Source organism: Malaclemys terrapin, chromosome 5, assembly GCF_027887155.1.
Source record: "Malaclemys terrapin pileata isolate rMalTer1 chromosome 5, rMalTer1.hap1, whole genome shotgun sequence".
In the NCBI taxonomy this organism is placed as follows: Eukaryota; Metazoa; Chordata; order Testudines; family Emydidae; genus Malaclemys; species Malaclemys terrapin.
The window spans coordinates 86,426,953-86,450,631 of record NC_071509.1 but is presented as its reverse complement, the minus strand read 5'-3'; the positions used below and the strand labels follow the sequence as shown (position 1 = coordinate 86,450,631).

The following is a 23,679-nucleotide window of genomic DNA, read 5'->3' as shown; positions in this document are numbered from 1 at the left end:
AAAGGTGAAAGACTTGATTGTACATAGTCCAGTACTTGCACTACTTCAGTCCTGCATTGCCCACAACTGTAACTACTGATGCTTCTGATTATGGACTTGGGGCTGTCCTCACACAACTTCATGAGGACAACACAGAGAGGACTGTTGCATTTGCTTCAAGGACACTAAGTAATGCTGAGAGAAAATATTCTACAGTTGAAAAAGAAGCACTTGCTTGTGTCTGGGCTACTGAAAAATGGAGAACTTACCTGTGGGGCCGCACGTTCAAGTTGCGCACAGACCACAGCCCTTTGACGACGTTGCTCACCATGAAAGGACTGGGAAGAGCAGGATATCGTATTGCTAGATGGTCTGCAAGACTACTCTTTCATTTATGAACTGGAATATAAGCCTGGAAACAAAAATGTGATAGCTGATTGCCTTTCTCGCCTGCCTTTGCCTTCATCAGATGATCCACCGGAGGATGAGGATGTAGTAGTTGCGCTTATTACAAGCACTCTTAGTGCAGTTACAAGAGAACAATTTCAAGCTGCTTGTTCAGCGTGTCCAATTCAACAAAAACTACGGGAATTTGTGACAAAGAGATGGCCCAGTAACCCTAAAAACCTTGACCCAGTTTTGCTGCCTTATTTTAGAGTTTGTGATGAACTTTCTTTGCTCAATGGCTGTGTGCTACGAGGTACACACCAGCTACTTGTGCCAGAAGAATTACATTCAAAACTCATACACCTGGTACATGATACTCAACAAGGAATTGTCAGAACCAAACAACGACTATGGAATCTGTATTGGTGGCCAGGGATGGACTGAAGCATTCATAAAATCCTGTGTCACTTGCCAAATGCATGATAAGACAGCAGTGACATGTACCCCTCCATTACAGCCTGTTCCTCTTCCTGAATCTGCATGGGAGAAAGTGGCAATTGACTCTGTAGGACCCTTTGATACTGCTCCAATTGACTGTCGTTATGCCATCACTTTAATAGACTATTTCAGTAAATGGCCTGAGGTAGCATTTTACATCACAAATCTCTTCTGCTGCAGTAATTAAGCTCCTCTCTTCAGTTTTTAGCAGGGAAGGTAATGCCAAAGAACTGGTTTCAGATAATGGTAGTCAATTTACTTCCCTGGAGTTTGAAACTTTTCTAGCAGAGAAGAATATTTTACACAGGAGGTCATCCCTATATTACCTTCAAGCCAATGGGGAAATCGAATGGTTTAACAGAAGTTTGAAAGAGAGTTTGCAAATGGCTCAACTGGAAGGGCGATTGTGGATACCCTTCACTACTGATTTCTTGCAAGCATACCGGGCTACACGACATGCCACAACGCAAAGATCACCCGCAGAGTTACTGCATGGAAAACAGATGAATACTAAACTGAACATTGCTGGATTGATAAAGGCATGACCTGAGGCCCCAACCAAGGATGATGTGAGAAAAACGGTTGAACAGAACCAAGCAAAGTATAAGGCTTTCACAGACAAGTGGCAGGGTGCTAAGGAACCAAAGTTTGAGTGTGGTTCCTTTGTTAGAATACAAAAAGCTGGAATTTTACACAAAGGGGACCATAAATTCACAGCTCCTCTTAAAATCATAGAGAAGAAGGGACCTTACACCTATTCACAGAATAAATAGTGTGTTATTTAAGTGCAACAATCTACAAAGAAACATGTTTTTATAAAGTGACTTTATGATGAGATGACCGTTAAAGTCTTGTATATTTTATTGATGGGTTCAGTTTTGACTTCTGACAGTTGCTGTCATGAAAAATGCCAGGCATCATATTGCATAGAAAAGAGTTTTGCAAATCCACCTACATTTTAAAACAGCTGTGAAAGTTACTGCTCTGAATCCATTGTTTACCCTATTTTATATACAGTGTATTATAATACATTTAAACTCCCACAGTGGCCATATTAAAATCAAAACTAGAAACAAAGCTCCTCCTCCTAACCTAGCTCAATGAGCCTCATGGCTTTTATAAGCCCTATTTCCATAATATCAGAAATTTTAGGAGATTTAGAGCTGAATTTTCAAAAAGTCTTTAAATCTGCACACCTTTATTTGTGTGCACACAAATATTTGCATCTGCAGCTGCCATTCTTGTGTGTACATTTAGTTTTTGCATGCACAAATAGCTGTGTGTGCAAAATTGCTAGCATGAATGCCGAAATCCTATTGAGTCCCCTTAGCAAATGTGATCCTTAAATGTTTAGGACACAGTGGAATGTAGCAGTAAAGTAGAACAAAGGGAACTGTTTAAATAAAAGACAACAGGCAGAACCAGAGAGTCAAGAAAATTGTTTGATCTCTTTTTCTTTTTGTAGTCTCAGGGCTAGTTTTTTGGGGTGGGGCTAACAGGAGGGTAATCTTTGAGAAGTTCTAGTGTTTTGCCCCAGGAGTGAATAATGGAATCCTCTCCCACAAATTTTACTATTTTTAAAAAGCGAAAATACTTTCTAATATTCTAATATTTTAAGGATGATTATTCACAGTATTTTCTGAAGTATGAATTTCAAATATGTCATTAACAAATTCCACACAACCAAGTGAACCCTCTGATTGTGAAGGAGAGTCAGTGATGATTGAGGAGTTATTTGAAAACAGTGAAAATTTAATAGTGGATTACTAACATAGTCACTAGAGTCATTAGTTTCTGATGTGACAGCTGCTTTTTATTCCATGAAGTGAGTAGAAAGATTTCCTTCTCAGTGGAAAGAACGTGATTCTCAGAGCACAGGAATACGTTGGAAAGAAGAAAATAAAAGGTTCCATTTTAGACAGTCTTCAGGTTTTTGGATGGTGGTTGGCTGGTAGCAAGTTGACAGAAAATATTATCTGACTGGTATTTTAAAATAAGATTTAAATAATTGATTTAATGAGAGAGAATATTCAGTTACAGAAATAATTGGTTGGCACAGCCTTTAGAACATAATTATTTAGTCCCAGTTAGAAAGGACTGCACCTTTAATCAGGGTGCCTAATTTGATTTTTTAAATGTAACTGTCGTTTGTCCAACAAGCACAGTAACAAATGAATTCTGAATTGTAGGAACTGATTAAAATGTAATCCGTGTTAATTACCATTGTTATAGTTTATGACATGTTGCTGACAGTGACTGTAATCAAAAAAAGTTGAAGTACTTAAAGACACAAAACATCTTGGGTAATTGGCTATCATTTTATTTGTTCCTCAGTGGCTTTTTCTTTAAAGTGAGTTTGATCTGCATCTTTTCATGAATATCCCCATATGGAAAACTCCCTGCCTCTTCTAAATAAGGGAGTCTGGAAAAAAAAAACCTTCAATAAAGAAATTTCAAATTAAGTCTAGTTTAATTGTATTGATCACTAAGGAGAGAAAAATCAGTGAAATAGTTTTAAAAGCACTTGTAAATTTTTCAACGAGATAGACATGTATTTTAGTTTTAAATCCTACTTCCATTTTAATATTAAGAGGTAGAGGACAATTTTTGATTTAAACTAACAAAAGTTTCTAAATTATTGACTTCAAATTTGATATACTTCCATTCAGGAATCTTGCATTTTGTTGTTTCCTTTAGGATTATTATAATATTGTTGTCTGATTTCACTGATACACACATTCTGCCATTAATTTAACTTTGATAAAATCTTTTATGTATGTACAGATTTAGATTTTTTTTTCCTTTATGGTCATTTGTTAGATGCAAAAACCTGCAGTGAAATTGATCTGGAAAACTCTGTAGATTGGGAAGTGAAGACGATTACTAGTGCTATGAAGCAGTACCTGAGGTAAGGTTACATGTGTTAACTATTCATAATTGAACTCTAATTAGCACAGATTGATGACGATGATGTTTTATTGTTTTGGTCACTCGTTTTTACTATTGTTTGGATGGAAGTCTACACTGACTACAAATCCACATATTTGTTTAAGACACTATATTTGCTTGGGGATGGGAGTTTCATAATTTCACAAAGAGCGGATTAAGATTAGTGACTGACAAACTTCAAAATGTTTAGAGGGGATAAACACCTAAGTGTTTGGCTGATTCTCTAGAAATCTTGGGTCTGCAGAATTGGCCTTTCTTACAAAATTTGCTGCTTCCAATCAGGTTAGACTGTTCAACAGTATTTCTTAGGGTACTTTGGTAGAGCTAGTCCAAAAAAGGAGGGGGGGAAATCACAAAAATATCACTGAAAATAATTTGAAATTATGTTTACATTTTGAAATCTGAAAAATTTGACTAGCTTTATATTTTGCTACTTCTCCTGGTCCCAAGGAGTTGTAAAAGTTGCCAGGAGAAAAAGTAAGAGAAGTGCATCTTCAGAGGTTTGGGTCTGTTCTGTATGCAAACCAGTTTTCTGATTCTCTGAGATATTCAGCTGAATTATGTAAGAATATACAACTTTTTGTGTGTCCATTATAGTTTAATATGAACAAAACATTTTTGTTTTGTTTGTTTTTCCTGAGACCTAAACAGTGCTGGGTTTTCAATGATGAAAATCCATTTAAATTCAAATTCAAACTCTTTTATATTAATTTTCCTGGTATCAATAAAGTAAACTAAAAAATAATGGAGGCATTTTTCAGTATCAAGCTTGGCTCTTGAAGTATAGCTTATAGACTTCAGGGAGGAGAAAACATATTTATTTAAATGCACAAAATAAAATAATATTGCTGATCCAGAAGATCCTGATATTTTCTACAGTAATTTTAAAACAGGAATAAAGTCAACTCAATATACATGAGTTTTTTAAAAAAGTTTGTCAAATTTTTCTGTGGTTGCTGTTAGTTAATAAGAATTTTATTTGTTGATGGACAATATTTTTTTATATGTGACTTGCAATTTTGAGGCATTTTAAAGGGGCATGATTTTCAGATGGTTGGTACTCAGTACTTCCTGGATATTAGACCCCTTAATGCAGGGGTGAGCAAACTACGGCCCACGGGCTGGATCCGGCCCCTCAGGGCTTTGGACCCGGCCTGTGGAATTGCCCCCCGTGGCTCTGCAGACCCCGTGCTGCTCTCAGAAGCGGCCGGCACCATGTCCCTGCGGCCCCCGGGTGTGGGGAGAGGGCTCCATGCGTTGCCCTTGTCTCTAGGCACCGCCCCCTGCAGCTCCCATTGGCCAGGAATGGGGAACTGCAGCCAACGAGAGCTTCGGGGGAGGTACCTGGAGTCATGGCAAGGGCAGCGCACGCGGAGCCCTCCACCCCCCCCTCCCTGCCCCCAGAGGCCGCAGCGCTTCCTGGAGCAGCGTGGGGCCAGGGCAGGCATGCAGGGAGCCTGCCCTGGCCCTGGTGCACACCGCTACCACTCCAGAGCCCGAACCCTGCCTGGTTCCTGCCCCCCAACTCCTTGCCCTAAGCCCCCTGCCTGCACCTCGCACCCCTCCTGCACCCCAACTCCCTGCCCTGAACCCCATCATACACCCCACGCCCCTCCTGCACCCCAACCCCCTACCCTGAGCTCCTGCTGTACCCTGCACCCCTGTGCAACCCAACCCCCTGCCTTGAGCTCCCTGCCACACCCCTGCTGCACCCCTCCTGCACCTCAACCCCCTTCCCTGAGCCCCCTCATACACTCCACACCCCTCCTTTGCTCCAATCCCTTGCCCTGAGCCTCTTCCTGCACACCGCACCCCCTCCCACACCCTGCACTCCCTCCAACACCTTGCCCTGGCCCTGCATACAATTTCCCGACCCAGATGTGGCCCTCGGCCCAAAGAGTTTGCCCACCCCTGCCTTAATGCCTGAAAGTTAGAGAGCCAAAAATTGAGGCATCCTAAATCACTAGTGAGTTTTGAAAATGGCTATCAGCTCTCCAGCACTTACTGCAAGAAAAAGATGATGCTGTTGAAAGAAAAGGTCTCTCTTTCTGTAACCTGAATCCCACAATCCTTTGTGCTTACATTGTGACAGGTTTCAGAGCGGTAGCCGTGTTCGTCTGTATCAGCAAAAACCACGAGGAGTCCTATTCTCTCCACAATTTTACTCCATGCATCCGATGAAGTGGGTTTTAGCCCCCGAAAGCTTATGCCCAAATAAACTTGTTAGTCTCTAAGGTGCCACAAGGACTCCTCGTTGTTTTGTGCTTACATTGTGACTCACTAACCTGCGCAACTCAAATAGCAAATACTTGCAAAGAACGGTTGTGATCAGTTCATAGTTAACTAAATTTACAACAAAAATTCATAAAATATTTATGTTCAAATAAATTAAAGGAAATTATGATTTGTTCTTTAATATCTATGAACCAAAAAGAAGGTATATGAATGGATAGACTACAGTGAATTATTCATTTAGCTCTACCGTCGAAGGTTTTATATATTCCTTTGCATCTGATGTAATAAAATATTCTGTTGCACTTCCTTATTTTTAAATCCTTATTTTAAATCATCTGGCCACCTGACTCTCTCTATCGTCCTGGCCATGCAGGAAGAAAGATGAGATGCAATGGATGTGGTTTAATTGGGCCACAATTTTATTCACTTAAAATATCTGGGAATATCCAGCAATAAATTGTACAGTGCAGATCATCATTCTTTCCTTTATTGTTTCCACCTAATTGGGAGGTCAGCTATCAGACCTCCCCCTTCCCAGCCTGCACACAGCCAAACTGTGTCTAAGACCCTGTCGCGCTCTTCTTGTATGAGGGTTAGGAGTGGTAGAAAAAGGGGTGTGTGTGTGTCTTCTACCAGTCGTTAAAAACCACAAACCCAGCTTCCTTAGGGGATGCATTCCCCAGTCTACTTCCAAGTGGGGGGTGGAAGACTGTTGTCCAGCTTGTCGGGGGAGAAGGTATAGCACTTCCCAGCTAGGAGAGGGAGCAAGGCTTAGAAGCTGCTGCAAAAGTGGGGAGTGGGTCAGCATGGCGATGCTGATTGATCCTCAGGGATCGAAAGGTCTGGAGAGTTCAAATCCTGGTGGGAGAAGCCCCTTTTCTCTGGATCAGGTAGAGCAGCACCGACCCTCTTGCCCCATGAGGTGGCAAAATGCCAGGTTTAGTCAGGACCTGCTGTGGGCATCAGGTTAGCTGTTCCTTTTGGGGGTGGGGAGGAGAAACAGGGAAGGAATTTTTCCCTCACCACTAGATTGGCCTAGGTGGAGTGTGGGGGCAGGGGAGTTCACCTTCCCCACAGCAGGTTTAGGGAGGGCTTTGTTATGGTGAGTAGGGAAGGGAGTTAGGCTATGATGTTGCAATTCATTATGTAAGTGTGGGGCAGATGTCCAGTGCAGGTACATCACAGGGAAATTATACAGTGACCAGAAAAATGGCTTTCTGTAACCTACCTTAACCCTCATTTGAGATAGGGCGATGGTAAGGTTCTAGCAAGGCAAAAAAAAAAAACAAAAATAACACTCTGACTTGGCCAGTCAGGTGATGAGGGAAAAATTCCTCCCAGCCCTGAAATAAAAAGATGACTAGTGCAATGCCCCCAGCAGATCATGAAAAAAATAGTTCTGTTCTAATCCCATCGGTGGGAAGGTGGGTGTTACTATCCCATGATTGATTAAAGTAAGGGCTTCTCCAGGAATGCACAGGATATGACACCCCGCCCCGGGGATGGGGGGGTACAACTGGAGTGGATACATGTTTGGCCACATCCTGTTCCTCCCTTAGCTCCGTTTAGATAAATTTCTCCTCCCCACCCTTGTAACCCAATTGTGCAGGGGTCCCTTAAAGTGGACACAGATCCACATCATTCAGTTTCAGTGAGCATATTTTTAAAAGAAACTGATGAACAATTAGTTACCCAGCATGCCTATATTTTATTAATCTGTAAGGCAATCTCAAAATGAACGGAAGGTGTTTATACTATATTGGAGGCCTCACTTCAACTGGTGGAGTTTAGGTCTTGGGTTTAACCATGTTGTTTTCCTAGTTTTGTGCTCTTAAATGTCACACTTCAGCTTGTACTATAAATCATTGAAATCCTGCAAGCTGCCCCCACGGGTGCTCTCCCCAGTGGAAGGTGATATTGCATCATATTGAAAGACTTTCCTGCTCGGAATAAATGCGAATAGAAACAAATGTACATGAGCTTACTGTATTTAGTGATTCCATGTCGTCTTTGTCTTCCAGAAGTCTTCCAGAGCCCCTAATGACGTATGAGTTGCACAGAGAGTTCATCATTCCTGCCAGTAAATATTTGACTACAGTTCAAATAGAACTATTTTATAATAGCACTGTTTCAGCACTGAGGAGCAGACATTGAAAATGTAGTCTCAGATAAATTGCTCATTTCAACTGAATAAATAGCAGAGGTATAGGAAAAAATTGGAACCTTTTAAAAAAAGAAAGTTGGGTATGTTAATATGAAGTTAAATAGGGGTATGCCGTCAATGCAATATCTATAGAGATCTGTATATGTATAAGCATATGTATGTTCATAGATACATAAATGCATTGTATATTGATAGACTCCATGGGGCAAGTTTTTGCTTGGCTTAGTGCATTTCACTCTGTTTTGATTATATGAATTTTTTAGTTAGAATTTTAAAGTTCTAGATTTATTTCCTATACCAGTTATACCATAGTGAATATTATATACCCAATTTTCTTGCAGTAGTTTGGGACGGTAATATTTTCATCTCCTTATGCCATTTATAAAGAAATGAAATTTAGTAGGATACAGTATACTGGGGGAGGGGGGAGACAAGCTCCCTTGGATCATAAAAATGACTGCCACCTGATCCTTGTTTTCAGACCCATCTCCCTGGGAGGCTTGTATCCAAGCTGGCCTAAAGGTGCCTCATATATTACTAGAAGAAAGGAATGTACAGGCCAAATTAAACTGTGGCAGTTAAAGTAAAGATTTAGAGAAGGTAGAGCAGGAGTTGTAGTTCAGCTGCATGATTTCTAATGTAAATTGTCTGAGGAGTAGAAATTGCATAAGAAAAAATGTTGACAGAATAGCCAACAAATATTTAGCTGATTTGTTTTCCAGCCTGTGGCACTTCTGGCAATCCATGAGAACTGAAGTTAAAAACAATTGTCCTCAAAATTTTACTTTATCTTTTTGACTAGTATTAAAGATTGGAAAAAACAGCAGAATGCTAGTTTCTAATCCTTGCTAGAGTATTTTCATATTTCAAAAAAGAGATAAAACTTTACTGAACAGGTTTAGGTAGGGGTGTGTGTGAGTGCATGTATATACTTGCTTACACCATTATTGTGGTGATTGGATTTGATAAAACTAGATAGATGTTTTTTCGCAGAATTCACAAGTGACAACAAAGAGGAAATATTTTCTAACCTTATTGCATAGTTAGCCTTGAAATTCAGTGCCATACAGTGTAATTGAGGTGAAGAGTTTAGTAGAATTCAAGACATTTACATAAATAATGAATACATACAGAGTTACATGCGATAGGATTTAAAACATTCCCTTTCCCCAAAGGAAATAACAGTTTAAGTTTTCTATATTTCTTCCCCCCCACACACACCCCCAATTTTATTAGGTCTACTGGAAGATGTTTGTTTACTGGTTTTAAGAATACAATATCCACAAGTACTAAAAAATTGCATAAGCCCATATGTGCAATGGCTAAACTTGTCAAGCAAGGAGAAGAAACTTGAACAACACTACATTAAATTCAGCCATTCCATTTAAAAAAAAAAAAAAAAAAAAAAAAAAAAAGCAGCTTCTAAGTATCTTTCTAACCTAAGGTATAAAATTGTAGTAGATAATAAGGAATGGGATAGTAGATAATAAGGTATAAAATTGTAGTAGATAATAAGGAATTAAATTGCAGCAGAATGCAGTCCACCCCATTTTCTTAACAAGTATTGTTTGGGGCAATCAGTAGCCCTTGACAGTGACACATAATTCATTTGATGAAGCGTCACTTCATCTGGCATTCAGGATTCCACAGTACTCTGAAGGACTTTTACTTTGAAGAGAGTTGGATTGTTTTTTGGGGCTCTCTGAATTTGGCTGACCAGAAGTAAAACTGTTGGCTTGCTGGTGGCATTTTCCTCAGTGAAGTTCCACCAAGAATGTTCTCTACCAAAAATGTTTCCAAATCTATTAAAAGAAACACCTAGCAAAAATGGCTTTTTTTTTTTTTTTTTTTTTTTTTTTTTTTTTCAGTAAATACCTGAGGTCTGGAATAAATTTAGGATAGTGCAGTCAGAGTAGTAGTAGTGGTGGTTTCAGAACTTCTCAGGTTCACTGTATGTCCTAATGCCCATAATGGTTTTCTGTTATGTACCTTGCCTTCAGTACTAACTTACAAAATGATATGGTCTTACACACATCTTACTACAATCCATTCTTCAGATTTAGTTCTATTAAGAGAAACAATAATGTAAAATAAAAAAAGACTGATTTATTTTTTTCACATCTTACAAATCTTTTTCAGCTATTTAAGTCCTTGTGTGGCCTAAATTGTTTGTTTGCTATGTACAAGGAAGCCATTGCATCTTTACACCCAGCTGTGCTACCAATTACACCACTGCCAACAGTGAGAGATGTAGTTGATATCAATAATCCTTTATCCTGGTAATCTAACTCTGCAGCCTTATCAGGGTTATTGGCCTACATCTTTAAAAAGTGTTCGTTTTTCTCTCCTGAACCCTTTAGTCCTCTCTGAATGTTATTTTCCGGTGTAGTTTCTAATGCAAGGTATTTTGAAGCAGTGTCAACAGCTGTCTAGCACCAACAAAACTCAATGTAAACGATAAGGATAATTAATAAGCTATGTCAAAAGGATAAAGAAGCATCCTTTCACACTTGGTTTTCACAATGAGATGCTGTAGCTAGTAATATAACCCCTTGCTTTGCAGTATTTTTCTAAGCATGTGTGTGATGCAGTAGAATATCTGCATCTTTTTTTAACAAATATAGATGAGCAGAAAGAGGCATCCATTTACAAGTGAATTGAAAATCACTTCACAAAATAAGAAATGGGCAGATAGTGCTAGAACAGGACGACTTGGAACACAACGTGCATGTATTGAGTTCTGCTCTATTTGGAGATATACAAGTGCAAAACCAAAGTATGCTAGGAATGTTTTGTTTTGGGGTTGGTGTGTATGGGTGGGGCAGGATTTCTATCTTTGAGATACAGTTACTTGTTTCTGTTATGTAGAAAGTGGCAGCCCTGAGACCAGAGTTAACGCTATCCACTTCTTGGTTCATAAACTTCCAGAGAAGAACAAAGAGATGCTGGACATTTTGGTGAAACATTTAGCAAAGTAAGCACCATGGCTTCTTTTATTAGTTTTCAGAGAGTTCTCCCCCTTCTTTCCCCCCCCCCCTCAAATTTTTTTTTCTATTTTATCTACAATTGGGCACATTGACTGTGGTTGGCACCAAGGCTGGTCGTGATGGTATTAGACACAGTATCAGGCACCAAACCTATGGAAGAAGATGAGAAGTTTGACTCGTGCTATGTGTGTTTTGGAAAAGAGAGCAGAAATCTAATCTGTTAATGAAGTCATATAAGTATTTACTTAGCAATTCTGCAAGCAATTGAGGGCTTGATTGAAGTGAGAAAGTGAATTTATACTTTCTCTTTGCAAATTCTGGCAAAGAGAATACTAGAGGTTTGTTAGCAAAATTAAGTTGGTTTCACACTTACCAAAGTCCAAGGCTAAGTGCATTGTACACATTTAAGTTCAATAAATGACGACTTTTGTTTCTTCTTAAAATGCAGATGGAAGAATGGGTTTCCTACTTTCCAAAATTCAACGTGGTTTTATGTGGAGAAACTTTATTTTGTACAAACTTCTAAAATATGGATTAGGGAAATGTAATGTTTTCATTTGTAAAGTATACTTCAGTTTCCAAGAGTATTGGCAATTTTTCATAACTTGTTTCCTGTTTTTTTTCTTCCAATTCTTTTGAAAAAGCGTTGCAGACCATGCCAAGAAAAATCTAATGACTGTAGCAAATTTAGGAGTAGTATTTGGACCAACCTTAATGAGGCCACAGGAAGAAACTGTGGCAGCTATTATGGACCTAAAGTTTCAGAATATCGTGGTGGAAATCCTTATAGAAAACCATGAGAAGGTGAGACTCTGTGTCTGTTTAAAAATTTGCTCGATAGCATTATTATTATGCATAGAATGTGGCATGAAATAAACATTACATCTTACGGGCATATGATTTTACATATGTACATACAGATTTTTCACATGTGCCCCATTGCCCCTATAATTGTCATTTTTGAGTATGTAAATTGATCTATCAACATACACATCAAGCACATTTAGATGTATATTTACTCAGAATGCACATACATCTGTGCTAATTGTATACACATGAGTTTTCATGAACACTTGCACATGCACAAAGAAAGGGGTGCCTTCTGTCTATTGGATGTGACAGCAGACTGGAAGTGAGAGAACCTATGCTCTGTTTTCAGCTTTACCATTAATTGTGCCTGACCTTGGTCATATCACTTAACCTTTCTGTGCCAGTTTTCCTCACCTGTAAAACAGGACTCAGACTTTTAGCTTTACAGGAAGAAAGCACTGTTTGAGAGCTAGGCATCAATAATATTCTTATTTAAAAAAATCTCATTTAAAATATGTTTTCATTTTCTCAAGTCTTTGCTTTTCTAGTGTAAAAGTTACAATGGAAGCTGTTGCTGTTGGTTAAAGTACCCCACACAATGTTCCTCAGAGCAGACGTTCAAAATATCATCATGCATCCTCTCTTGACTTCCCATCATTGCAGTCTAAACCCACCCAGGGGTTCTACTAGGCATCCCCTGCTTGACTTCCCCTTAGTGAGTCTTTGGGGCCCAGCTTGGCATCTTGAATTTAATCCCCCTTTTGTGAGGCCTCAGATGCCCTGCTTGGCTCTGTTGGGCTCCTACTGGGTACAATTCCTTATTGATTGGAGTGGTTGGGAGAAAGATGTGGCAAATCCCAAGCCTTCCCACTCACATTGTCAAAATGAGCGGACACAGTAAATTGTGCAGAAATTAATAATATGATCTTCTCTCTCCTTTCTTATGTGCTTTGAGCAGTGAAATAGTTAATACTTGAAATGTCAACATCATTAGCTATCTGAGTTAGTCTCCATTCAGATGAATGGGACAGCCTGCACCCCTTAGAACAATTGTTTCCGGTTCTGCAAAGGAACCCTTGGTTCATAACACTTGGTTCATATTTTTTGACGCTATCTCAGCAACTGTAACAACTAATATATAGAGAGTTTCAATTCTGGAGACCAAAAATAAAAAGGCTTCCCCATACTGGTACATAAAGGCTGAATCCAAGCCGTGGTCCATTTAATTCCTGCTTATCTAGATCCCTAAACAACACACCGTTGGCAAACCAGGCTGGTTCTTTGCCATCTCAGCTGCTTATACACCTCTACCTCGATATAATGTGAATTCGGATATAACGCGGTAAACCAGCACTCCAGGGGGGCGGGGCTGCGCGCACTGGTGGATCAAAGCAAGTTAGATATAACGCGTTTTCACCTGTAACACGGTAAGATTTTTTGGCTCCCGAGGACAGTGTTCTATCGGGGTAGAAGTGTATTTTTTTTAGAAACTGGACACTGGTTGAATGTTTGAACCAGCAGTTGTAGTGGCTTTTCTCGTTCCCTGTGAAAAGAAGCGTAGCAGAGAAGATGGGAATGGAAAGTACATCAAAGTGATACTGTATCAGCTTACACAACTCAATCTTTTATGCCTCCTTAGGATCTTGAAGGGCTATCATTTATATATTTTTCTAAAGGGGCTTTTAGTTTCTACCATTACCCTTGCCAGCAAGGGTCCACTTCTCTGTTGTGCACAGTGTTGCTGTCCCCCAGACTGACAGGAATCTCCAAGACCAGTGAAGGGTGGACTCAGTGTATGATAGCTAAATGGGCAGGCAGACACCTGTAGGGGTGTCACAGCCATTATAGTCAGACTAAACACATTTTCTTTTAAAAACGAATCTTCTTTCACTGGCTCTCAACAAGTAGTTGGTAGTATAGGCAAACAAGTGTATTGGCAGCAAGGTGCTCATTTTTGCATAGATAATCTTCTTAATAACAAAACTTCTACATGTGTCAGACTTTCCAAAGAGACTTACATTATTTTTATTTTATTTATAACCTTGGTAAAATCCCAGGAGACAGTTTGCCAGCTGTAGGTACAATCCTGGCATGTTAAACATGTAGAGATGTGACATTTCATTCAGTTGTAAATCTCTCTCCTTGCTAATGATTAGCAGCTTCTGCTTTAGAGAATCTAAAATTGGGATAGTAGTAATTCTGTAGGGTCAAGACTGAGGTGCAGTGAGAAGTTTGAAGTAACACTTACCCAGCTTCTGCCTGCACAATGCATGTCTCTAGCATTCTATAGAGGAAACCCTCCTTTCTTTGGCATCAAATTCAATTCAGTATTTAAAAACAGACCATAACTTCAGAAGTGAATATTGAACCAGTTTTTCTAGCCCAAATTCAATGGGTTCAGTAGGTTTTAGTCAGTGAATAATGATAAAACTGCGCCACCTTTTATGATGCTGTCAAGCTGTCATTAAGCATCATTAACATTCTCTAAGCACTGCTGTATGGGCAGCTTTGTTGACGGATTGCAACAACTCAGTCTTAGGCCTGGTCTACACTAGGAGGTTATGTCGAATTTAGCAGCGTTAAATCGAATTAACCCTGCACCCGTCCACACAATGAAGCTATTTAGTTCGACATAGAGGTCTCTTAAATTCGATTTCTCTACTCCTCCCCAACGAGGGGAGTAGTGCTAAATTCGACATGGCCATGTCGAATTAGGGTAGGTGTGGATGGAAATCGACGCTAATAGCTCCGGGAGCTATCCCACAGTGCACCACTCTGTTGACGCTCTGGACAGCAGTCCGAGCTCAGATGCTCTGACTAGCCACACAGGAAAAGCCCCTGGAAAATTTGAATTCCTTTTCCTGTCTGGGCAGTTTGAATCTCATTTCCTGTTTGGACATCTTGGTGAACTCAGCAGCACTGGCAACTATGCAGAGTTTTCCAGCAGAGGTGACCATGCAATCTCAGAATAGAAAGAGGGCCCCAGCATGGACTGATCGGGAAGTCTTGGATCTGATTGCTGTGTGGGGCGATGAGTCTGTGCTTTCGGAGCTGCGATTGAAAAGACATAATGCAAAGATCTACGAGAAGATCTCCAAAGCCATGACAGAGAGAGGATACAGCCGGGATGCAACGCAGTGCCGCGTGAAAATCAAGGAGCTGAGACAAGCGTACCAGAAGACCAAAGATTCAAACGGACGCTCTGGATCCCAGCCCCAGACATGCCGTTTCTACGAGGCACTGCATTCCATTCTAGGTGCGGCCGCCACCACTACCCCACCACTGACCGTGGACTCTCAGGATGGGATATTGTCGACGGCCGCTTCCTCAGAGATGTTAGCGGACGGGGAAGATGAGGAAGGTGAGGAGGAGGACGAGGCAGTCGACAGCGGTTACAACGCTGATTTCCCAGACAGGCAGGATCTCTTCATCACCCTCACAGAGATCCCCTACCAACCGTCCCCAGGCGTTAACCCAGACCCTGAATCAGGGGAAGGATCAGTCGGTAAGTGTTTTAAATATGTAAACATTTATTTTGAACAGAACAGGAATATTAACAATGGGTTTTTCATGATTTGTTTGCCCTAGGCGCTTAACGTTTTAGTCCTTGGTAATGCAACTACTGCAAAAGAATCTAACAATGTCCGGTTTATCATGATTAGTTTGTCCTAGGTGCTTTTCGGGACTGTGTGTGTGAGGGCTATGTGACTTTGTGGCGGGGGAGGACGGTTACAGATCCCCTGCTTCGTGGCTCTGTGATCCAGGATAAGGACCGCTGCATAAGATCTCTAAATGCCCTCCCTTCTGGTACTTGAGCAGTCTGCAGGGGTGGAGTGACAGTTTTCCTGGTCCCTGCCCCCCTCCTTCTTGGGACTTTGGGTGAGGGGGGTATGGGAGTTTGTGGCGGGGGAAGGCGGTTAGAGATAGACTCCACCCCTGCAGACTGCTCAAGTACCAGAAGGCTCTCATTCCCAAAAATTTGATAAGTCCTTTCCTTCCCGCCTCACCCAAGCGCCCGTCCCAGTTTCATCCCCTAACTGTGTCCCTTCCTTCCTGCCTCACCCTAGCCCCCGTCCCAGTTTCATCCCCTAACTGTGTAGTTGGTAATAAAAGATACGTTTCTGTTAATTACTGTTTCCATCATGTTCTTTTAGGGGAGAGTGTGTTTGAAGGGGGGGAAGGGGGTTGGTAATTGGAGAGGACAGTCACCTTTACCAGGGTACGGACACGGGGGCAGGTTCAGCAGAAGGTCACACACACATTGCAGTCACTAGGCACCCTGGTCAGTCTGGGAGGTGGTTTTCATGTTCGGGGGGCGGGGGGGGGGGGCGCTATGTGACTTTGTGGCGGGGGAGGGCGTTTAGAGATCTTATGCAGCGGTCTTTATCCTGGATCACAGAGCCATGCAGCAGGGGATCTGTAACCATCCTCCCCCTCCACAAAGTCACATAGCCCCCACACACAGAGTCCCGAAAAGGAGGGGTGGCAGGATCCATTGAAACAACCAGTCCACCACTGCGGACCACTCTAGGAGCAGGAGCCTGTCATTCCTCCAGTTTAGAAGTGTTCTTTCCATCACTACGCCCGCTCCCCACCACAGTCTGCGTCCGAGTTTCAACACTTTACCGCGAAATCCGTAATAAAGAAAACGGTGTTCATTAACAAAGTTCCATTTATTTTATTTTTAAGCGTGTGTTGGAAGTGGGGGGGGACGGGGTGAACGGGGAATTTAGCTGGAGAGGATAGTCAACAGTAAGTTGGTAAAGAAACGGGGGCAGGTTCAGCTTCTCTTTAAACAAACTTAATAGTCGCAGGTTACCCTGCTCACTGAGGAACCTAGTTTTCAAAGCCTCCCGGATGCACAGCACGTCCTGCTGGGCTCTTCTAATCACACGGCTGTCTGGCTGGGCGTAATCAGCAGCCAGGTTATTCGCCACAACCTCTCACCCCGCCATAAAGGTCTCCCCCTTGCTCTCACAGAGATTGTGGGAGCACACAGCAAGCTGCAATAACAATGGGGATATTGGTTTCGTTGAGATCAGAGCGAGTCAGTAAGCTTCTCCATCTCCCCTTGAGACGTCCAAAAGCACACTCCACCACCATTCTGCACTTGCTCAGACGGTAGTTGAAGAGTTATTTTTCACTGTCCAGGGCGCCTGTATAGCTTCATGAGCCAGGGAGTTAGGAGATAGGCTGGGTCCCCGAGGATCACTATAGGCATCTCCACATCCCCAAGAGTTATTTTCTGGTCCGGGAAGTAAGTACCTTCCTGCAGCCATCTAAACAGACCAGAGTTCCTGAAAACATGAGCGTCATGAACCTTGCCCGGCCATCCTATGTTGATGTTTGTAAAAGTCCCCTATGGTCCACCAGTGCTTGCAGAACCATTGAAAAGTAGCCCTTTCGGTTAATGTACTGGCTGGCCTGGTGGTCCGGTCCCAGGATAGGAATGTGAGTTCCATCTATAGCCCCACCGCAGTTTGGGAATCACATCGCGGGGAAGCCATCTATGATGACCTGGACGTTTCCAAGAGTCACTACCTTTGAGAGCAGTAGCTCAACGATTGCGTTGGCTACTTGCATCAAAGCAATCCCCACGGTAGATTTGCCGACGCCAAAGTGATTCGCGACTAACCGGTAGCTGTCTGGCGTTGCAAGCTTCCAGAGCGGTATGGCCACTCGCTTCTGGACAGTCAGGGCTGCTCGCATCTGGGTGTCCTTGCGCTTCAGGGCAGGGGACAGCAACTCACAAAGTTCCAGGAAAGTTCCCTTCCGCATACGAAAGTTTCGCAGCCACTGTGATTCATCCCAGACCTGCAGCACTATGCGGTCCCACCAGTCCGTGCTTGTTTCCCGGGCCCAGAATCGCCGTTCCACAGCATCAACATGACCCATTGCCACCATGATGTTCACGGCGCGGGGTCCCGTGCTTTGTGAGAGGTCTGTGCCACTCTTAGACTTCATGTCCTCACCGTGCTGCTGTAGCCTCCTCGCCCGATTTGTCAGCATCTGCCTCTGGAAAAGGTGGATGATAAGGTGCGAGGTGTTGACAACGGCCATAACTGCAGCGATGGTTGCAGCGGGCTCCATGCTTGCAGTGCTGTGGCGTCCGCACTGTCACTCAGCAGAAAAGTGCGCGAACTGATTGCCCGCTGGCGCTTTCAGGGAGGGAGGGTGAGAGACGGTTGGATGACGACAGTTACCCAAAACCACCCTCGACACATTTTTTTCCCCAGCAGGCATTGGGGGCTCGACCCAGAATTCCAATGGGCAGCGGGGACTGCGGGAACTGTGGGATAACTGCCCACAGTGCACCGCTTCCAATGTCGACGCTTGCCCCGTTAGTGTGGACTCACAAAGTCGAATTACTGTCCTTAGTGTGGATACACATGTTCGACTTTGTAATATCGATTCCACATATTCGATTTAAGTACAATCGAACTACTCTCGTAGTGTAGACATACCCTTAGTAAGAGAAATAATTAGTTAGGTTACTAACTTTGAAATAACGGTGCAGTAACAGCCATCATCACTCAACTGAATCTTAATTAGAGAACTCTTATACAATTTATGTGTGAAGAAAACTGACTCTGGGACTTGCCCTGGAATAAGAATATCTTGCTTAATCCAGAAGCTATTTTTGAAGCTTTGTTAAGTACTTTATTTTCTGCTAGCTGGAAAACAATCAGTGCAGCTTTCACCTTGTTTACAGACCTTATATGTATTTCCAAGTGGTGGTGGCAAGCCAATTATAGTAGCTTTGTAGTGGTGGGTGTATCAAATTAAAGTAGACCAGTACTGAGACTGTGGAAGCAATGACTGCTGCCGCTACAGGAACCTGAGGGATCAGTAGCCGGCATTAGAATCAAAATGAGATTAAGGATACAAGGGGTGAATGGGCATTAAGGAAAGATGAGTTCAATATTAATATTTGTCGAATGTAAATGAGGGTATTAGGGCACACTCTACTTTTGACACACTGGCATCTACCCCAGACTCTAGCTTGTAGGACCAGCTGCAGAAGGCAGGGACCATCAAACATTTAGAGAACTTTTTCTGGACTTCCTCTGTTCTGTGCTGATTGGCTGTTTGCTTCAACCCTTTCTTTCCCCCTCCCTCACAATCATTTCACCTCAATTTCACTCCAAACCTGCACTTCTAACCCTCTTCACCCTTGTCCTGTCCCCTCATATCCCCTTTCCCTTCAGTGTCCCCTCTTCCTTCACGCTTATTTCCATTTATCTGATTGCCATCACCCCAAAATCATGGAACTAACCTGAGGTTTTCTGCCATCACATTGTTCACTCTGCTTGTGTGTAAGACATATCCTGTACCCCATGCTGTGCCTGTTTTTTCTGTTTAGCTTGTAAGCTCTTTAGGGCGAGAACCATCTACTAATTTGGGTTTGCACAATACCTTGCACAATAGTGATCACTTCTTGCTTGTCCTTGAGTACTACCGTAGTAAACATGACCAATAATAATATCAGCCTTTCGTGAAAGAGGCCTTGGTGTGTGTCTCCTTTTATTTCTCTTGGCGGGTTAAAGACTATTATTTGACTTTTTCCGCAGGAGTTGCAATGGCTAGCAGTTCCTAGCAATAACTGCCCTAATGGTCTCTGCTCCTGAGTGCCATTGGAGATATATGAACCTACGCTCAGGAAGACTGTTCTTGCATTGCCTGGCAACATGAAGAGAGTACACATCCTTGTCACCAAGCAGCATAATGTTTTGGCCTGTCATTGGAAAGACTGTCCAGTGAAATGAATGTAACCGTCACCATCCAAAAGTGTTACTTGTGTGCCATTGAGGCATACCTTAATGTGGAGCATTTTGGTTCCTCAACCCCAAAATAAGCTTCCATTAAAAGAAAAAAACTGAAATAAAAAAAGAGTGAAAAAGAAAATACGACGGGGAAAATGCTGGAAAAGAGGAAAAGTCTCAGTGAGAAGAGAATAGATAAGTTTAAGTATGGGGGAACGATGAGGGGAGGACAGAATAGCAAGAAGAAGTGGCAAAAACAGGAGAAAATGAAGATTACAAAGGAAAAAAATTGAAAGAAGGGCCAGACAAGAGTTCCATAAGGAAAGAAGGAAACCAGAGTCTACTAAGGAAAGAGAGCAAAGAGGAGAAGAGGAGTAAGGAAAGAATGAGACTCCTCCGAAGAATTCAGAAAATTTAATTGCTGTTGGAAGAGTGAAGAATGTATTCATTCTTTTTCCTTCTTCAGCTTTATAAATGTTAAGGGTAGTTAACTGAATTTTATGTAGCTTAAAATGTATCTTTATATGTCGTATTGTAGTCTGTTCATATGGGGAACTCATTAAAGTGAAGTACCAATATTTGAATGTATTTTCATCATTTAGTTTTAAAGTAGACATGCCACAGTATTTTTATTTTAAAATTAAAAGGTAGTTTAATATAGGGTAGTATTTTAATATTTTTATCTGTCAAGCTAGTAATTATTTAAAAAAATAAAACTTAGTACTCTTTTGTCTTAAAAGCACTCTACAGACATTAATCCTCACAATAGTCATGATAGGAGTCAGGGAAATTAGCCCTTTTTACAGATGGGAGAACCGAAGCAGAGAGGTGAAGATCTGCTCAAGACTGTAGAGTTGGTAAGGTGTGGCCACAAAGCAGCATTCTTAGCAACACTTCTAATTTCTGTTGATAGGCCACTGTTGCAGCAGAGTGCTCAAAACCTCTAGGACAGGCTGATAAAGCCATCTCTGAAGGCAAAGCTTTCCTCCCTTACCAGTCTTCAAGGAGGAGTGTGTAAGCGGATCCTCAAAGAAGGGGGGGGGGGGAGGGAGGGAACCTTAGACTTAACAGACCTGTCTCAATGTTGGAAAACTTGATGTACCACCCCAAGTCCCCTTTGCCATGAAGATTGGGATTGTGGCAGAGCTTCATGAAACAGCCCATTCTGAATGCCTCTTGTTCTGGCATATGCTCATGCACCCTGCTGCTGGTTAGGGAAGATTTTACAGCAATACTTTGATTTTAATCCATCAAAGCACTTAAGCTTATGCTTAGTGTTAAGCACATGAGTAATCAGTGACATCAGTGGGACTATACATGTGCTTAAAAGCTTTGCTAGATCGGGACTCCGAAAAGCAACCCTTCCACCCCCAAAAAAATTATGCTGTACCCTGGTGAAGGGCAACCTAGCAAGGAGTCTTCTAGACTGGCCAGGGAGTGGCTGGGTTTTTTAAGTCCTTTCTTCATTCTATGGACAGGGCCGACGCAACCCATTAGGTGACCTAGGGTGCTACAATTTGGGGGGCGGCGACCGCGCCGGTATTTCGGGGCGGGCCCTTCTGTCACCTAGGGCGACAGAAAAGCTGGCGGCACTCCTGCCTATGGCAATGGGTCCCACTAGATAATTGTTGTACAGGGGGATCCTGGTGGAAAGGCAGCTTCAATATGTAGCAATTCACTGAAAACAAATCAGTGCATTCATTTTTTAAAAATCTTCTATTTTGTGAGTCTTAAAAAGTAGCTTATAACAGAGAGGAGGCTGTGTATGTGATCTTGTTCCAATTGTGCAACAGCTGCTGAGATCAAAAAGAACTGAGCATGGTTCAGGGAATTGTAGTACATGGCTCCAAGAAATAAAAATAGTGTAAATCATCAGATCAGTGTAAAAAAAAAAAAAATAGTCTCAAAGTCTGAAAGCAGCCTGTCAAAACATTGACTACAAATACATCCATGCACACATGCATTGCATGCAAGTGGACAATTCTTCTTTCTGTGTTTTCACATACAATAGATTACAGTGGAATACTTCTTTCAACTCCATATAAAATTTCCAAATGGAGTAGACTTCTGTTCTTTTTGAACAAAATGCAGCATTGACAAAGTTCCTAAGTAGGCAAACAGAAATGAGAATAGTAAGTGGAATTCAGATGACTAATACTCTCTTTGGGGCTAGATGGCAAGGCTTGTTAAGGTACTGACTTGCATGTGTTTAGCCTAAGGAGATCACTTTGGAGGGCTCCAGAAGGAATGCTGCTAAATGTATTTGGTAATAAAAGGAAATACCAAGTCAGGAAATTTTGCCAGAAAATGCTCTGAGAAAATGTAATCACAGCATTTTTGAAGATGTGAAAAAAGTTAAACCCTTCCATAGATTGAGCATTCCCTGGAATTATCTATTCTCTGCTGCAGCTTCCTTTCATAAACAAAGTGCAGAATTTACAAGATTCCATCTTGTTGTTCTCTAGTGTCTGTTCTTCACTAGACCCACTAAATCAACCCCTGCTGTATCGATTGCAGCAGCGTCTATTTCCCCGTAGTGAAGACCAGCCCTCAGCCAAGTGGGTGTGAGTACCTAATTTGGCCCAGTGTTTCTGCCTATGTTCTTCATGAATTCTAACCCACTTTTGCTTTATTGAAGATGTCTTTAGAATCATGTCTGATCCATTTTAGCAGCATTTCCCACCTAGCACAGTCAATATGTATTCCTTTTGTTGCAACAGTTGTTTATTTGTGTTGTGGTCATGCCATCTGTCATCAGTCAAGGATCAAGGCCTTATTGTGGTAGGTGTCATACACAATATAATTAAAACATGGTCCCTGCCCCAAAGCACTTATGAGCTAAGTATAAAACAAATGAGAAGAGCTGGGTATAACAAATAGACTGGGGAGCACAACATATGTTTATTTATGAAGGAGTTCTGTAGCTGCAAACTACAAACTGAATTAAAGATACAAATCCTTTTTGTTGCCTGGAAGGAAAAATAGTAGCAGGATTCTTACTATGATAGTCAAGACCTGTTACATGTAATTCCACTCTCAAAGATCATGCTTTAAACCATTTCATTCCCATGTTTCATACAACTAAAACTTTGATGGATAGATTGAATGTTGCCTGTATTCTCCATGTATAATTTTTCACAGATGCCTGTATTTCATTTTGGAGATCTAAGTATACTCTCTCTCATCACTAAAGATAAAATGGGGGAATTGTCTAGTTAGGTTTGGTGAAGCTATTCTTTGGCTACACCCTAGCTGAGTTTTATAACATTCCCTTTTATCTTTGCAGCTGCCTCTTATTCCCTTTGCCAAGAAAGAGGCATTCACATTCTCTTCCGGAATTCTTTATTTGCTCTTTTAGTAACTAAATATGTATGTTGTATTTGGGAAAGCTGTGAAATAGGATTATATTGAGTAAATCACCCTCTTGTTTAAAGGCATTAATTGTTCCTTTAAATCTCTCATAACTAAACAAGATGTGTAGATCCTGCTGTACATGGCTATGATTTAAAGAGAGACCCTTTCCTTTTTTTTTTTTTTTTTTAATTCTCATTGATGCAAGTACTATTACTAGTAAAGTACCGTAATGAGAAGGTGGATTTCTTCTCACACCATGGACAGATGTGTGGCTATTTCAATCCTGACACATCAATTGCTAACTCTCTCTCCTCCACCCTTCAAAGAATAGCAACAAAATTTAGTGGCTTATCACAGTCTGTTCATTGCTATCAGGAGCATTCATGTCGTGAATTGTTAAAATGTGGAACAAGATCAGGATACAGAAGAAGCTGCAGTTTTTTAACTAGGAATGCTACTTTCAGAAAAGGCTGAGTCAGCAAACTCATAACTTGCAAGTGATCAAAGGACACAAGCTTTAACCTTGTTTCCCCCCCACACCCTTTTCACAGCT

The 23,679-nt window shown here is 41.6% G+C and overlaps 1 protein-coding gene across 5 annotated transcripts in view; it reads left to right on the top strand.

Annotated features, from left to right (window-relative positions):
- Positions 1–23,679, top strand: part of ARHGAP10 (Rho GTPase activating protein 10) — a 241,199-nt gene that overhangs the window by 153,361 nt on the left and 64,159 nt on the right. For 4 of the 5 annotated variants that reach the window (XM_054030633.1, XM_054030631.1, XM_054030634.1 and 1 more), the window contains 4 exons: positions 3,685–3,772; positions 8,070–8,128; positions 11,081–11,186; positions 11,844–12,003. In XM_054030633.1, coding sequence (XP_053886608.1) covers positions 3,685–3,772; positions 8,070–8,128; positions 11,081–11,186; positions 11,844–12,003 — 413 coding nt within the window. Of the gene's footprint in view, positions 1–3,684; positions 3,773–8,069; positions 8,129–11,080; positions 11,187–11,843; positions 12,004–19,580; positions 20,325–23,679 lie in introns of those variants that run through there. The other variant, XM_054030636.1, reaches the window with a different exon arrangement.